The sequence below is a fragment of the Drosophila kikkawai genome, chromosome 3R (assembly GCF_030179895.1).
Source record: "Drosophila kikkawai strain 14028-0561.14 chromosome 3R, DkikHiC1v2, whole genome shotgun sequence".
Lineage (NCBI taxonomy): Eukaryota > Metazoa > Arthropoda > Insecta > Diptera > Drosophilidae > Drosophila > Drosophila kikkawai.
In genome coordinates, this window is record NC_091731.1 from 16,960,898 (window position 1) to 16,978,289 (window position 17,392).

A 17,392-nucleotide genomic window follows, 5' to 3' on the forward strand; every position below is an offset into this window, starting at 1 on the left:
ATTAAAATATTTTAAAAATACATATTATTATGTAAATTAAATAATAAGCACTTAAAAAAATAACAATCTAGTAGTGTAGCTCATTTTTTAACCATTTCGATTCACTAAAACCCTTTGTTTTTAGTGCTAAGCTCGCCACCATGTCACGTAGGCCGCTCAGGAGCTGTGTGGGCTCCAAGCAAGGGATCTGTGGCCTTCGCATCTGGAGTGCCCTCGTGCATCAATTGGCCAAGTCGAAAAGTCCTTGTATGTCCCGCTGGCGAGCCTTGCATGTGGCACGCCCCGGGCTGAGTTATTACTTAGCGTCCTTCGCGGCGCTGTCTGCGTTTAGCGCGAAATACTTGTTATTGTTTATCGCGAAAGTAACAGAACATTATAGCTTTTTATATCATTTACGTTTTACGTCATGGCCCAATGCAAAGGCGAGTGGAGGCCTCCCGGCTTCCGGGTAGTTTATGACTGATGGGCCTGACATACGATACTTTCCGCCACTGACCAAGTTCTCCGCTCCGCCCCGCCACTTTTTGCATCATTACTGACACACGCACCCGAGAATTTGTCGTCGTGTTTCTGGCCTTTGTTTTATGCCTTATGTCATATTTTTTGGCATGGCTTTTTAATATCATGCGACTGGCGTTGATGTCGTGGCACGTAAATGTTTTTAATGTCCAATAAAATTATCGTTCCAGATAAAGCTGTTTGGCAAAAACAATGCACCCGCCATGTATATGGCCATACTGGATACTTTGGTTCCGGAAATGGAGCAACTTTATGACAAGTGTTGATTGCATATACTCCAACTCCTGCTCCAAAGCTCACACGATATATTTCTCAAGAAATAAGAGAGTACGTTTTGAGTTTCATAGATACCCTAAAGAATTTTTAGTTACTTAACTTTTTTAATGGGAAAATAGCAATGGTTCAGATTTTTATAATTACTAACACAGTAATTAATTATTTATCTCATTGGTACTCTCAGCGAATAAATCCCTTTAAATTGCAATTGAACAGGATCACACCGCACGACAGCAGATCAGACGGACAAGAGCAAGCCAAAGCTGTCCCAAATCCCATGTGGAAACCCAATCAAAGCGACTTTAATGCAAATGCCCTGCCATTTTCCAGTTCCATTCGGTTCCGTTGACACACAAAAAACAGAAACACGGGTGAAAAAAGAACCAGAAAGGAGATAGTAAATCAAGGATATAGAAACAGGGACGAGCCGGCAGTGCGATTTGTGCTCATTTGTCAATACATCGTGCCACTCTCTCCACGTCAATCCACATAACGTATACGCCCCTTTGGCCATGCCAAATGCAGTTCGCTGCAGCAGCAACAGAAGCCGCGAACGCTGTTGTTTTTCCTTTCGGAGGGAAGCCCCACGGAACACAAAACACAGAACAATCGCATTGTCAGCTCGCTCTTCGCCCTGAGCCCGCTTTGCTGTTGGGATTTTAATTTATAATTCAGCTCTCGAGCATGTCATCAAAGAGTTTCATCAATATGCACTCCAAATCAACTCGACGACGACGTAAACCGATTAAGCTATTCCCCGATTGAGGTAACGATTTAGTTGGTTCAGTTGGTTTTCTGCTGAAAAGAGATGTTTCGGTAAACTGAATTCAGTATTTTGTGCTCTACTACAAAAATTAACTAAAGTTCTCATTTTGAAATTGTTTTTTTTGGCGAGATTGAAAGCTCAAAGATTTATTGGTTCAAGCGATAAGAAGAGAGGCAACCTCACAAACACTCAAAGCAATAATTCATTATTTGATTAGTGTTGAATCCCGAGGGTAAATTCGCATTAATCGCTGAAGAATAATTAGCGGCTCTACCAACACAACTGTGAATGCTATGAAGATTTGGTCTCGCATTGCTGTCGGATCGTTGAGACCCGCAGTACGTAAGTTCTTCCCGAAATGATTACACGCGCTTTTTTATTGGCGGGCTTTTGCTTGCTTTATTTTTTCTCGCTGACTGGTTTGTATAAATGCGTGTAGATTTCTAGGAATCACTTGAAAGAACAATATATATTTACCATTTAAAGTGGATGCTAGCCTCCAAAGGAAATGGTTTTTCGACTGCAACGATGGACAGCAGATACCCTCCCACTTGAAATGCAATGCCCACAAGGACTGCAGAGATGGCAGCGATGAGACCTTTGTCGAGTGCCGCAAGGTAATCTGTCCCGAGTTCGCGTGTTCCTACGGCGGCTGCTACGAGGAGAGTCAGCAATGTGATGGTAATGAAGATTGCTGGGACCAAACAGATGAACATCCAGAATATTGCAGTCCGAACACGATGAATACACCCGCTATAGACAATGGGTCATGGCCACGATGTGGGTAAGTGAGTCATTCAGACAGCACAGCTGCTTATCAATTATTATTTAAACCCAGTGATAAGGCAGATAATCCCACTCTCTCTCTCTCTCTTTAGATTAAATGAGTTCAAGTGTGTAAATTCCTCCGAGTGCCTTGACATAGAGTTGGTTTGCGATGGCATCAGGGACTGCCAGGATGGCAGCGACGAAACCCACCAGAATTGCCTGATCTCAAAGTGCACCAACGAGACGTTCCGCTGCGCCTATGGTGGCTGCCTGCCTCAGGCAAAGGTCTGCGATCACGTGGTCCATTGCTGGGACAGATCCGATGAATTGCCATCCATTTGCTCCGAGAACCGGACCTCGCCATGGGCCATACATGATTCACCAAAGCGCATTGTTCGAGCCACTCAAAGGGATGAGGCGAGCATCTCAAAGGGCTGCAAGGTGCCAGGAAATCTACAAAATTTGCACTTCAAGACTTTGTTCAACACCCTACCATACCACAAGGAAATGAACATAGCAAGCTCCACAGTAGTGCGACTGAGTTGCTTGAACAACACCGAGCTGTATGGGCCAGATCTAAACCACTGCTTGGAGGGAATATGGGAGGGTAACTGGCCTGAGTGCAGGGAAACCTGTCGGCGAAAATTTAGCAGGGACACCTCCATCCAAGCCATATGTCAATACAACAAAGGGCCTGAAACAAGCTGTAACCGAAAGGAGACAAAGCTTTTTATTGGATCGACTGCAAACATATATTGCGCACCCAGTTACATTCCGAAGGGCAATGTATTACCCCCAATGGCCCTCGAGTGCAGAAAGGATATAAAGAACGCAGGTAGGCCTTATTGGAGTCAGTTAACAAAAGGGGACCAACTCCACTGCGTTCCCGAATGTGGCAAGATCCACCCCGCTGGTGACCAGGAGCCTTGGATCGTTAGCATTTTCACAAGTGACATATACAACAGGAAGTTTGCGTTTAACGTATATGGATATATAATTAGTCCTTGGGCGGTTCTTATCGATAAGAAAAATGTCTTTACGGACGATGTATTGCGATATGCCATAGCCGAAGGACGGCACGAAGTCGAGTACACTGAGGATGATGAGCAAGCCTATCAGCTTCATTCCGTGAAAAGTATTTACAAAAGGGACTTTACCTTCCATGCCATTTTGGAGCTGGTTAATCCTTTTATACTCTCCCCATCGGTGCGTCCAATATGCCTGCTTCCAATTCCTAAAAATGTATCTAATACCACCTCGAGTGGTATCGTTACTATCAGCACGAATGATCAGAAAATAAGCTACCTAAAAAACATTGAACAAATTATCATTAGTAAAAGCGAACTTATTATTAACCGACAAAAATCAAGCAAGATCATGGATGATAAGTACACTGATAAAAAAATTCAAGAATTTTGGTCTTAAAAACGTGATTTTTCGGTCACGAAAGTCGCGTAAGCATATTTTGGTCTTCTTTTAAAATTTTTGTTCTTAAATAAAACCTAAAAAATCTCCTTTCTAGATTTTTTGGTCTTCTTTTAAAATTTTTTGGTCTTATATCAAGATTTTATTTTAAGAATGCACAAAATCTTAAATATAGATTTTTTTTTTATCAGTGTAACTGTGAAATAAAATATACTCTGATGATACTTTGAAATATAGAACAATTTACTCAACGTTGTTGTAAAAGATTTTTGCTGTTATTGTAAACAAGGACAGGGCTTTAATCTCTACATATGTAGGACAAACTCATGATTTCAAGCATCCGTCGCTCAGAGTGAAGCAGAGGGATAATTATCTTTGGTGCTACCTATTATAATAATATGTTAGCTCCAGTGACGGCAGCTAGCAGATCAACTAATATTTAATACCGCTTTCATATACGGGATAGCCTGAAAATGAAAATCTTCTATAAATACAAATACATGATTCGGTTTTTATAAAATTGATAACATTTTAAGATTATATTCTTACGCTAAAACGTAATTTTTAACTCATTCCCATAATGCTTATAGTGTCGCAACAACAACAACCAAAACAAAACTGTATCCAAATCACTTTTATTATTTACCTCATTAATTTCCCTTTGAATCCATTAAGCTAAACGCAAAAAATTGAACTGGGAACGCTTGCATTTGGCAAATTGTCTGAGATTTTGACAAAGGACTGGCAAATTTCCGTGGCACGCATTTTTTGTGTACGGGAAAAGTTGAAACTCGAACGCAAACTTTTTGCTGGCATCCTTATTTTTGCGTATATTTTATACTTCTCCGCCCTGCGCTGACCAACACACACGCATTACGCATACGCCGCGTCAGCCTAATTGACAAGGGTTGAATATGCGGCGGCAGCACAACTTTTTTGCTGAAATATGTCAAATGTCATGCTTAAAAGGGGACAAAGTTTTTCCTAGTTTTCGGTTTAACCCTTTCGGTGTCCCTGCCAAATGGCACAAAAATGTTCAAGTGTCCGTTGACTTAAAACTTATCCGAGCCGCATTAAATACTTTGCAAATATCTGTGGCAGAGCGCAGAGATCTTGACCCCCGATCACCTGTCTGCGCTCTATTAAGGGTCTCTTCCGGTCTGGCTAACCGTGCTTTTCCCGCACTAATGACAAATATGGCCCCGTGAGTTACGGTCGTGCAATGAAAATTTATCAAAATCCAATGGCAGCGGCAGCAAGGAAAAAAAGCTGCGATTCGTATACGCAATTTGAGCAACTTGCAGGAAACCAGAGGTAAACAATATTTTTCAGTTCATTGAACGGAATAAGCTTGTTTCCGATAAGGAAGGGGAAAAAGAACATGGCTAACACATAAACACGACTCCCTGCCAGCGTGTTGTGGGTGTGTGTGTGTGTGTGTGAGTGCGTGAGTGTCCTGGCCCACACAGACATTGTTGTCCTTGTCTGGCTGTCTATTGGCCTGTCTTACATTGCGTCCTATGTTTGCCTCGACCATCGTGAACATGCCACAACAACTGGCACACAGCACACTATTCGCCGAGTTAAGGATTTCTCTCCAGGCCAATAAGTAGCCAGCAGGCCAGGCCAGGATGCGGATGGTAGAAATGGGAAATGCTGGGGAAATTAAAGCTTTTGATATCGAATTCTAGTTTGCAGCTTCACAGAACAAAGTGAAGAGCATTCGTAGCTTGTACTTTGTATTTTGAATCGGGCTCTGTAATTTTATCTGTCTTCCAGTTAAAGTTCAACCTGCAGTTGCCAGGAAACCAACCCTGTATCTCCTGTGATGGTTCTTCCTCTTAAAAGTTTTAAGTATAATTCCAAAACTATATCTTTTTGTATTTAACTATATATTGGATGTTTAATTCAAGAAACACCAATTTCCTTTGACTCCCATGTGCTAAAGCCATAATTTCCAGCAGCTGACATTAAATCTCAGCGAGTTATGCAATCTGCGAACTAACGCTTACAAATCAGGTTCTTGCACACCTGCGTCTTTTCCTTCCTTTTCCAGTTTTTCCTCTTCCCGTCTCGCTTATTTCCAACTTGAGCTCCTCAAATAAGCAAATCACGTGCTTTTTGTCAGCTCAACTAAAGCAAAACCCCCGGGAACACGCACACTCGACAACTGAAATTAATGTGTGTTTGTAAATTGTGTAAATTATAGCGCAAAATAAAGGCACAGTGCATAATATAATGATATAAAGTGGGGAAATAGTTTTCTAAATTATAAAATATCTGAGAGAATATTATCTTATAATGTCAAGTACTCAAGCTAAACTTTAAGTTCGATGTAAAAGTGTTTATTGTTGAATTCCCAATATCACACACCACTGTTAGACAGAGATAGTTATTTTTGGGAATGGAACATGTCAGGGGATAAGCCAGCAATCCGCTGGCATCAGAATGCTCGCATGTAATAACTGAGTGCGGCAACCGCTGCGGATACTTAACGTGAACAGATGATGCTACATGTGTTGGATCCGCGACGTAAGCAGCGCCGACACCCTCTTCCGAAGGGGTGCTGAAAATAACTGATACGACACACGTTGTGAGACTTGCAAATTTATCTGTTTAATAATAGTCAAGCAGGAGCAGCAGTTTCCCATTTTAAGTTACTTTTTTTGAGGTTCCCGCACGTCCAACTTCCAAATGTCCAGCGGAGTAAGCAACATTTGAAATTCGACGAGAAGCGTACAAAAAGAGAGGGAAAAGGGTAGAGGGGACTGAGAGATGGGCCAAAGTTAAGCCGGGGGAGCGGAAATGTTGCGTTGCACATGTGACAAGTTTTTCAGGGGACATGTTGTCGTCGAAAGCGGCAAAAACAGTTCGCAGTTCGGCTGGTTTGAGTTTAGTTCAGTCGAGTTTCCAGTTAAGGTGAACTGCCATTTTACAGTTTGTATATCAAACTGGCACACAAGAGGGCTTTGCGGGGGACAGAGAAGCAGGACTTCTAACAAAAAATTGCATTGCATACAGCGCGGGGTCACGGCTTCAAATCGTCGCCGTCACACAAAACCAGGCAAACTTTTTTCACAGCATACACAGCGCAAATGAAAATGACTGAAGAACAAATCCTTAAAAAAGGTTTAATAATTATATTTATTTTGAGAGATTTTTAAAGGAACCGTAATTAACTTTATTGAGAGGATACTTTAGTCTAAGCTCAACCTTAAATGCTTTTTTTTTCGGTGTATGTGAATGCGTTTCTTTGCCATTTTTTTTATTTTCGGTCAGCGTCAAGGCAACTTCCAAAATGCATTTCACTGCGGCTTTCATTTTCGTGCTTGTTGGACACGCCCACAATGCCACAGTGGCCTCCGCCTCCGCCCCCGAAACCCGAATTCCCACCAACGCCTTTTTCTGCCACAGCATCGCGCTCTGGTTATAAATTTAAGCCCTGCGTGGTTTTAATTTTTTTCGGGTGGTTTCCCTCCCCGTCTCCATTTGGGCTCTCGCTCTCTGTTTGTTCTTACAACGCCCCCAATGGAATCTTGAGCTGCAGCACCGTCCAATTCCCACATGTCCTCGTTGTGTCGCTCCTGGGTCAAACGTGTGCCCTCGGTTCAGTTGGGGTTTAAACGGTTAAGTGCTGGCTAAATTGTTTCATTCTTTTCTTGCTTACCTTTGGCCGATTCCTTTCTACCAGCCCCCTTCCCTGCCCCTAACGAACGGCATCGAGACCGTTCCCTTTTGTATCTTTTGTTCAGAGCCATCCGTCCTACGTGCGTGTCTAAGGTTAAATTGCACATGTTGCCATGCGTTTTTCCTGCTGCCACTGATGGTTTTGTACTTTTGGGTTTAACCTCAAGGTGTTAAGCTGTCGTTTTTTGCCGGCTTCCCTAGTCTGTCCAGTCTATTGATTCCGAAGGAGGCAAAACAGTGGGCGTAATTGTCAAATGATGTAGTTGCACCGGCCAAGAGGAAGCAAAAAACTATAGAACATCTCAAATGGAAGTCCAGCTGAAAGGCTTTAGAATCCAATGAGAATAAATATCAGTAAATAGATCTTAAATTAAGCAAATCAATTTGGTTTTCATATTTTTATTTAGAAATTGATTTAAGCTAATCTAGCAGAACAATCCTTTTCCCTCGCTTTGTATGCCGCGATTGAGTTTTAAATGTTTAATACTGAAAACCAATTAAACTCCTAAAGTTAATTAAACCTGGGTAGCACAAAAAGCACCATTGCGGTAACAGCAGCACAATAACGCATAACGCATACGCAGCGTTGACAATAGATCGCCGCCCTGGCCCGCGGGCTCATTGGAACAATACACGGCGGCAAAGCTCCAACTGCTACGCGATATTGCTGCACCTAAATATAAAGCGATGGCGGAGCATATCCAACTGGATGTTGATGAAGCAGCCAAGGGCTGTGCAAACGCAACTCATAACCGAGGCATTGTGGATTTAAGCTCAGCGGAATAATACTCGCACGCACCGCGACTACACTCCTTTGAGTGCGATTCTAGTTCTGCAATTGCAATCGCAGCTGCCAGTCGATGTGTCCTGAGATAACAGGCACTCCGCCGGCAGGGATTTTGCCAGCGGACTGGCAGTTTTTCAAAAATTATTACCATTTTTCATCGTTCGCATACGTTGCGTATACGCAGCGGGTGACCAGTCTGAAGAGAGAACCCTTCCCCACAACTTTCAGTTCCCTTTGCCAGAGATATCAAATATGGCCATCGAAGGGAAATCTGGCTAGGTCCCCTCATCCCAGCTACATTTTCCTTTCCCTTTGAACCTGTCAATAATTTTAATTAGCTTTTCCACTTTCCAAAGCAGACACACCCTGGCAACATTAACGTTTTGACAAATTAATTTCCGTTTCTTTCTAATTATTTTTTCAGTTGGTTGGTTTTCTTTTTATTGTAATTGTACGTGAATCGGAAAGTGATTCACTTTTAAGTAGTATAAAAAGCAAGGAGATCACTTGGCAGTAAGGGTCTGATTGGCCTGACTTGAAGCGTAAACAGGAAGTTGTTCGTTAAAGCCATTCCGTCTGCGACATCCTAGAAAGAAAAATTGAAAGAGCCTATAATAAATTTGCAAATACTCGAATATTTTAGATAAAGGAATCAAAGTCCTATGATTTCATCAACAAGCCAGTTCCACCTTCAAGGTTACGTGTCACTGACATCCTCATCATCGCCCTGTTCATCAGGCATAAAGTAACAAGTAAATCTGTAAAATTAAAACGAGATGTCAACCAAAATGCGCACAGCCAGACGGACGGACAGAAAGAGGCTCGTTTTGCGTTTGTTTTTCAGTGGTTGGTTTTTGGGGGTTGCCGCAGCCACCGCAAGCTCCGTCCCCATACATCGTCGGCTCTTCATTTGTGTGCATGAAATATAAATACGAAACACATCCTGTGGAACCTGCTGGCTCCTGTGAAATGTCTGAGATTCATCCGCCGAGTGTATGTGTGTGTGTGTGGCAGGTGTGTACATTGTATTGACACCGAAAACCCCAAAACATATGGCTGATGATGATGGTAAAGGGTTGATTTTATGTGAAAGTGTTAATTTGATTAATACAATTCTGGGACTTTGGTTAATATATATTTTGACAACGAAAAAAAGGCCACAAAGGAGCCATTGTACATCATATATCTTCGTAAATTCTGATTAACAGCGACAGCCTTAATATTAACTGCATTTTTTACAGATTTTTCACGACCTGGTGCCAGATCTACTGCGCCAATTTTGAGCTCATTAAAAATATTCAACTGAAATATTCCGCCGGAAGCCGTGTGTATGTGTGTGTGTTCGTTCACCCCCAACGGAGCACGTCTGCCGTTTGTGCTTATTTGTTGGCATAAACATTGTCTTTCGGAAGTTGAGCACCATTTGGTTTTTGGTTGGGGAAAAAAATATGTATATAAACCCATCCAGCATAGACTAAAAGTCGCTACATTGAAATCCTCCCTCCGCTTTAGATTAATTTACAGGAATAAACACTTTTTGCAGTCACTGTCAGCCGCCGCTTGTGCTGGCATGTTTCGCATTTTAGTTTTCCACATTTGCTAAAATTAAACTGCAGAATCACACACGGATATATTTAATTAGATGACATACCTCTATTATGTTTTATTCAGGGCTGCATGGCGTGGATACCCGCCAAGCCCACAGGCCCCCGGAGTTTTTGCAACATGATTTGTGTTCGAGTCACATCCGCACAGGTGAAAATTAAGCTGCCGCATTTAAATGTGCATGCTGGGCAAGCCGAGGGGTCATTGACTAAGTCGGGATGCCTTTTAGAACATCATTATTATTTGAGGTATATTACCCCTCAATGAACGCTACTTTTGGGGAAATTTATCCGTCTTACTTACCAATAAGAAAAGTAAATCCTACCTAGAACCGATAATAATAACATAGAACTTGTCTTATAAAGTAATATTAATATTACCTACTAAAGTCAAATCAAAGTTCATAGCATTTGTCAAAATAAATTGAAATCTGTTCTTTCAACCAGATTTTTTCACGCCTTTACTGTGACCTTTTACTTGCCAATCCACAGCTTAACCCTGATAAAATGGCAGAAACCAATCAGTTTAGAGGCCGCCAGCTTTGTGGCTCCTTTTGCTGGGACTGCAATTTAAATAATGCATCAAATGAATTAAGTTGCCAGCCAAATGAAGACGGCAGCACTTTCCGGGACCCTGGCATTGAAGGTAAATGGAGCAAATCCTTCAGCAGCTGCAATAAAAATAGAATCAAGTTAACAAAGGAGTGAAATGAAGCGCAGACAAAAGCCAGCCCACTAAGATGGCGACTGATTGTGAGTTTTATGTCACAAAAGTGAACAAAGCTCGGCAATGGCAATAGTTCTCAGAAATATTTTTATAGAAAAGTAAGCGGACCGAACTGTAGAGGGGCACGTTAGTCTGTCCCCAAATGAAACCAGACCGTGTGTGTGTGTGTGTCATTGATATATGGTTCGATCCGTCGATACAGGAAACAAGCAGACACACAGGATGGCAATAAAAGCGGTAATGATGCGGCACGCGGGCGCACAGTCACATGAGCCGCCGGATATGAGTCTGTGCTTAAGAGCTGCCAGCCCATCGATAGTACGCCTTTAGCAGTAGTGGACCGTTGTTAAAAAAACATTGAAACTATACATGGTTTTTTGAAAATTTGTTGCATGTATACAACTTTAACAAAACATTTTAAATACTCATCATATTTTAGTTTCGGCTAAACCCAAATAGTAATTTTATTTAAAAAATATGTTATCTGAAAACAATAATATGCTTGTGAGGAGTCTTATTTTTTAAATTAGTCCCTATACTATTGGGTGCCATTTACGTTATATATTTTTCCCTGAAGGATAGTTTGTTTTTCTTAATTTCCAGCTAGTGCTGATAATTTGTCTTTCAACTTGTTAGGTTAAGCATATATAGTAACTTTATTAACAAATATTAATAAAAAATAGTGAACTCAAATAATATAATATCTATAATCCTTGGCAAATAACTTAATTAATTAATTATTATATTCAGGTATAGAAATAATCATTTTTATTAGTTATTAAATTTACCTTTTCAAGATGCAAAATGTGTACTTAACAAGATTTACCCTAAAGAAATATTAAATTCGCAGCACTGTTTCGAACAACATATCTGCAATGTGAAATTTTAATATACTCAAGGGTGGTTTTTCATATAGACCTACAATCGTGGACATAAGTATTTTGACACAGATTATGGCTATATTCCAGCGCGTGTCTCTTTGTACTCGTACAAGTTACGGGATCCATTTCACTTTCCAGTAAGAGATTCTATTTAAAACTTTAAAAGAGCAAAAGATGACATTGATAAGTAAATTAACTTCTTTGCTATGTCCCGTGATGTGAGAGATCATGCATTTTTGGGTGGACAAAAATATTTTGACATTGCATTCAATTAGCTCTCATTTGTTTCGTGCGCATAAAATACAGTTTATTATTATTTATAACTCCAGCTCATACATTTTTTAGCAGCTTTAATATATTTTTTGTAAATTTTCCTAATTTCTGTACCGTTATTTAATGAAAATATGGGTAAACCACGGCAGCTAAGCCAAATCCAGCAAAACAAAATAGTAATTAAGTACCACCTAGGTATTTCGGTCCAAAACCTCAGCATATTTTATAAAATACCCCGTCAAACCATTTACTACCAAATTAACAAACATAAACTGACAATTTCGACGGATAATTTAGTCAGAAAAGGGCGACCACGCAAGACTACGCCTAGACAAGGTCGTCTAATCCTTTCCAAATTTAAAGATAATGTCCTTATTATACCAAAAGCAGCTTCAATGGATGTTCAAAACGATTATGATATTTTAATTAATAGAAAAACAGTTGAAATATTATTTAAAGAGGCTAACTTTGCTACTTTGTGGCCCGTCAGATACCTTTCATTTCACCTAAAAATGAGTTGAAACGATTAGCCGATTAGGCCGCACTTTCTTGCGAATATTTTTTGGTAATCTGCAGTAAATTTCTTTGTTTTAACCATTGTACTCAAAAGGACTCTCATCGGTCCACAAAATTTGTTCCCAAAACGATTGAGGCTTATTCAACTTTCAACTTATTTTTAGGTGAAATGAAAGGTATCTGACGGGCCACAAAGTAGCAAAGTTAGCCTCTTTAAATAATATTTCAACTGTTTTTCTATTAATTAAAATATCATAATCGTTTTGAACATCCATTGAAGCTGCTTTTGGTATAATAAGGACATTATCTTTAAATTTGGAAAGGATTAGACGACCTTGTCTAGGCGTAGTCTTGCGTGGTCGCCCTTTTCTGACTAAATTATCCGTCGAAATTGTCAGTTTATGTTTGTTAATTTGGTAGTAAATGGTTTGACGGGGTATTTTATAAAATATGCTGAGGTTTTGGACCGAAATACCTAGGTGGTACTTAATTACTATTTTGTTTTGCTGGATTTGGCTTAGCTGCCGTGGTTTACCCATATTTTCATTAAATAACGGTACAGAAATTAGGAAAATTTACAAAAAATATATTAAAGCTGCTAAAAAATGTATGAGCTGGAGTTATAAATAATAATAAACTGTATTTTATGCGCACGAAACAAATGAGAGCTAATTGAATGCAATGTCAAAATATTTTTGACCACCCAAAAATGCATAATCTCTCACATCACGGGACATAGCAAAGAAGTTAATTTACTTATCAATGTCATCTTTTGCTCTTTTAAAGTTTTAAATAGAATCTCTTACTGGAAAGTGAAATGGATCCCGTAACTTGTACGAGTACAAAGAGACACGCGCTGGAATATAGCCATAATCTGTGTCAAAATACTTATGTCCACGATTGTACATAAAGTATACATATACTAATCATAAGAAGTTGTACACTAAACTTATTGTTTAACATAAAAATTTATTTATTAAATATAAAAAAATACTTTATAAGCAGAAATATTGAAGGGCTTTTAAAGACAACTATTTATGAGTAAGTTAGTAATTTAAGCTCAATATTAGCTCCATGCTGCTTAGCATAGTTTTATTACACCTAACACATATAATTTTTAGTAAGCATTTCTGTTGGAAAGTGTATGTATTAAGGGTTTTTTTTCTTTTAAGTATAAATTGAAGTTTTGGGACCCATTAAATTCTTAATTACTTTTATTATTTTAAGCCTCGAATTTAACCCTGATTTTACCCAGTAAATGTGTTCAGTTTCAATCAAAAATTCGTCGCGATTGCATGTACAATGGGATCTAAGTGGCCTATATTCTGTACTATATGGATTTTAATCAATTCGAGTTTGAGTACCGGCGAATTCAAAAGGAAAAAGCTTTTGGAAAACATTGCAGAGAACTATTGTGAAGCATATTGTGGCGGAATTTGTAATGATGAAATATACGATAAAACCTGCAACGATGAGGATAGAAATTTTATTGCAACCAACGAGTATCAATTGAAATTTAATGATGGCGAATTGGAAATTCTATGGAACAATCCACATTTCAATGGCTGCAATCTCACTCCAATTACCCAAGAAAAACACGCAAAATTAAATGTACTTATAGTAACTAAATCTCGTCGTGACTGTCGAGGTGGGGACTATCTTCGCCAACTTGGCGTGGAAACGGCGAACCGCTTTGAACTACACTTGGATGTTTTTAGAGCCTTCGAAAGACGAGTCCATTACATGAATGGACCACAATCCGTGACTTTCTTTTTCCAAGGAAGCGTGAAGTTTAATAAAATACACGATTACATCAATGTGCCCATGAACAATCTAGAGGAAATTATTGTAAACTGTGACAGTGAGTCTGAGAGCCAAGCTGTTGAGTTTGACGCGAATATTTTTAAAGGGAAACCCCATTTGAAAAGTATTGCATTTGGTGGATTTAACATTGCTACTCTAGGAAATGATGTTTTTTCACCCCTTGCCAGTCTAAAAAAGTTGGGATTCTCGAAGGTTACAATTAATAATCTCTCTCTAATGAGGTTGGTATGATTACCATATAAAATTACTTTTATAATACTTTCTTCCACAGTCTTAACCCACTTCAAAACAGTCTTGAGCAGTTGGTTTTGGACATTCCCCAGGAGGTGGACTTGCAGCACTTTCGGACTTTTCCCCAACTTAAATTGATAAAAGTAAGAAACTATATTCCTTACGATAACTTGACAGCCTTGCTGTGCACTCCAACTGAATGCATATTTAAGCGAGGAAGCAATGGCATAGCGTGTCCTGATGTATGTGATTGCCAATACAATTACGATTATATGGAATTGGAAATTAATTGCTCCAACAGGGGACTTACACAGATTCCTCCACTACCGATTCCTATTATCGGAGACTCCAAGCTAATATTTCAAAACAACAGTCTGGCAGAGTTGCCCGATTTCTCTTCGGCGGGATATAGTAATTTGAGAAGACTGGACGTGGCCAGAAACCAATTAAGCAATCTGAGCATAAGGCACCTACCAAGAAAATTAGACTATCTTGACATTAGCTTCAACGATGTGAAGCAAATAAATTCACACTTAGTCGAATATATCAGAAATGTAAGCATCTTCAAGCAGACTGGCAATCAATGGCTGGTTTATTGCGATGATGATCTATTACTGCACCTTTTTCGAGATCTCAAGAAATCAATGCGAATGAAAGCCAAAAAACTTCGACCGATATTTAAGCAGTTGTCATCACAATCCCCTGAGGGATTCCTCAAGTTTTTGGGTCAGCATTTCCTAAAACTTGGATCTACAAGGAGAGGATATTTTATGATAGACGAGGAGAAGCTAGGTCGGAGTATGCTTCTAAAGCTAGATGATTTAGGTAAACAAATGTATATCCGTGAGTCTATGGAGTGGCTGCATCGCAGTTTGTCTTCTGTAAATGAAGAATACGAGACATTTTACCACTATCATATGTGTGGTGTCTGCCCGTACAAATGTGAATGCTGCCAGTACCGGAATAAACCAAAGCTCAAAGTCGACTGCAGGAATAAATTTATTATTAGCTTTCCAAGTATAAATCCTCATCAACATTTAGTGGGTCAAAAAGAGAACATAACTGACTACATTGAGCTGCATTTAGCGAACAATAATATATCCAAAATTACCACTGAAATGCTTCCCAAAAACTTGAGTTACTTGGATCTGAGTAACAACAATTTGGAGTCACTCGATAACAGCGTAGTGCGATTCCTACGAAAGCTCAGAGCCTCCGCTGAGATTAAACTCTCGGGTAATCCCTGGACGTGCCACTGTGAATCCCGGTCACTACTCTCCTTTCTGAGGGATGAAGATCCAAAGGAGTACACTCTCATCCTGAATCGTTGCAATATCTCCCAAGACAATTGCCCTGACTCCTGCGTCTGCTGTTTAGATAAGGCCACCTGGCCCTCCTTCATAGTGGATTGCGCGGGCGAAGGCCTCGTCAAAGTCCCAAAAATATCCCGTAACGTAGGCTACCTGGACTTAAGGAACAACAATATAAGCGAACTGAGCCCAACGGAAAATATTTTGCTTGCGAACAGATCACAGGCTTCTCCACTGAAGATTTACATGTCCGGAAACCCCTGGTCCTGCACTTGTCAGGATGTGGAATATCTCAATGCGATTAAGTCCATCTCTTCCAGTATTGCAGACTTTACTGAGATGACCTGTTCCAGTGGCGAAAAGCTTCTTTCGATCGAGCAGGAGAACATCTGCTCCTCTGGACTTGCCTACTACATTGCCTTGGCCGCCACCTTGGCCGCCGTGCTAATGGTTACCAACTTCCTGGTATGTTTCCGGCAGCCGCTCCTGATATGGCTCTACGAGCACGACCTCTTCCTGAGTCTGGCCACCCGCATGGAGCTCGACCAAGACAAGCGGTACGACGCCTTCCTGGCCTTCACCCACAAGGACGAGGATCTGGTGGGGGAGTTCGTGGAGCGCCTGGAGAAGGGCAGACAGCCGTTTCGGCTCTGCTTCTACCTGCGCGACTGGCTGGCCGGTGAGTGCATTCCCGACTGCATCAGCCGCTCCGTCCGCGACTCGCGGCGCATCATCATCCTGATGACGGCCAACTTTCTCAAGTCCACCTGGGGTCGCCTCGAGTTCCGTCTGGCCCTGCACGCCACCTCTAAGGACCGCTGCAAGCGCCTGATCGTCGTCGTCTATCCGGATGTGACCAGCTTTGATGACTTGGACAGCGAGCTGCGGGCCTATATGGTGTTCAACACCTATCTGGAGCGAAGCCACCCTAACTTCTGGAACAAGCTGATCTACTCGATGCCCCATGTCAAGATGCAGTAGCCTTGAGAATGATTTAATAAAACATTTATTGTTTATAGATTTCATACATACTGAAAATTAAAAAATAGTTAACAAAAACTTATGATACCTCTAATTACATTCATTCAAATTTATTTTAACCAGAGCTTAATAGTTTAAGATTATTAAAACATTTAACTGACATAAATATATGTATACTTTTTATGGTTAATTTCTCTTGTTATAAAATCACAGATATTCGCCAGAATAAATCGATGTTTCCAAAAGGTTTTAAAAACATCGATCCATCGATGTTTCCATCAAAGTTTCTCCATATATAGTAAACTTGCTTTAAGTTGACAAGTTATCGATATTTACTGACAGCTCGTCCCTGCCGCACCAAACAATTTTACAAGTCATTGAAAGCAAAAAGCCGAAATGTCTCAAAAAGATTCTGCAAATGATTTTGATTATTTCTCTGAACCGGAAGATGTTTTGCCCTGGAAAGCCATTGACCAAGGATCCTCTGAAAGACACCTGATGATGTACCCCAAGAAAGGCGTCTCCCTTAAGCGAAAAAGGAGCTCAGATCCGAAGAAGTCTCCCAAGATTAAGACCGGAAACAGACGCAGGCTCAAGTACCAAGCCGATGGTGTTGACGACATAGAGCTTTGTGCGAAGCGAATGAAGTGCATGTCCCTGCAGAACGTGAAAACCCCAAAGAAGAAGCAAGTCAATCCCGATGCCGGCTATGAAGGAGACAGTGAAACTGAGGCCTAACTAGGAGTTTCTTAACAATAAATTGGGTTGTCTGGAATAAAAATTGTTTTTTAGACTCGGTACTAGGGCACTGAGAACC

General features: G+C 40.4%; 2 protein-coding genes and 1 long non-coding RNA gene across 4 annotated transcripts; 2 read left to right on the forward strand and 1 right to left on the reverse strand.

Moving 5' to 3' along the window:
- The first annotated feature begins 1,913 nt into the window (after positions 1–1,913).
- LOC108085393 (modular serine protease-like) lies at positions 1,914–4,005 on the forward strand. The gene is made up of 3 exons (XM_017181961.2): positions 1,914–1,980; positions 2,048–2,345; positions 2,440–4,005. The coding sequence occupies exons 1-3, from the start codon at positions 1,920–1,922 to the stop codon at positions 3,752–3,754; spliced, it is 1,674 nt and encodes a 557-aa protein (XP_017037450.1). The 5' UTR covers positions 1,914–1,919; the 3' UTR covers positions 3,755–4,005.
- A 5,600-nt stretch (positions 4,006–9,605) lies between these two features.
- On the reverse strand, positions 9,606–14,703 carry LOC138928973 (uncharacterized). 2 transcript variants are annotated; one of them, XR_011445380.1, is made up of 4 exons: positions 14,595–14,703; positions 10,214–10,503; positions 10,137–10,154; positions 10,032–10,041 (listed from the first exon to the last, which is right to left on the reverse strand). It is a non-coding gene; the product is annotated as an uncharacterized lncRNA (long non-coding RNA). The 2 variants fall into 2 exon arrangements; XR_011445379.1 differs by lacking the exons at positions 10,214–10,503; positions 14,595–14,703 and adding an exon at positions 9,606–9,827 and having other exon boundaries at positions 9,880–10,041; positions 10,137–10,192.
- Positions 13,508–16,701, forward strand: MstProx. The gene is made up of 2 exons (XM_017181952.2): positions 13,508–14,274; positions 14,325–16,701. Exons 1-2 carry the CDS (start codon positions 13,532–13,534, stop codon positions 16,573–16,575), a joined length of 2,994 nt encoding a protein of 997 aa, XP_017037441.1. The 5' UTR covers positions 13,508–13,531; the 3' UTR covers positions 16,576–16,701.
- Positions 16,702–17,392: the final 691 nt, after the last annotated feature.

Bases quoted from the DNA above. Each gene is read 5' to 3' on its own strand.
- LOC108085393 (XM_017181961.2), top strand. From the start codon at position 1,920: ATGATTACACGCGCTTTTTTATTGGCGGGCTTTTGCTTGCTTTATTTT. The intron at 1,981-2,047 runs GTTTGTATAAAT...TACCATTTAAAG, and splicing joins TTATTTTTTCTCGCTGACTG to TGGATGCTAGCCTCCAAAGG. The intron at 2,346-2,439 runs GTAAGTGAGTCA...CTCTCTCTTTAG, and splicing joins GGGTCATGGCCACGATGTGG to ATTAAATGAGTTCAAGTGTG.
- MstProx (XM_017181952.2), top strand. From the start codon at position 13,532: ATGGGATCTAAGTGGCCTATATTCTGTACTATATGGATTTTAATCAAT. The intron at 14,275-14,324 runs GTTGGTATGATT...TTTCTTCCACAG, and splicing joins AATAATCTCTCTCTAATGAG to TCTTAACCCACTTCAAAACA.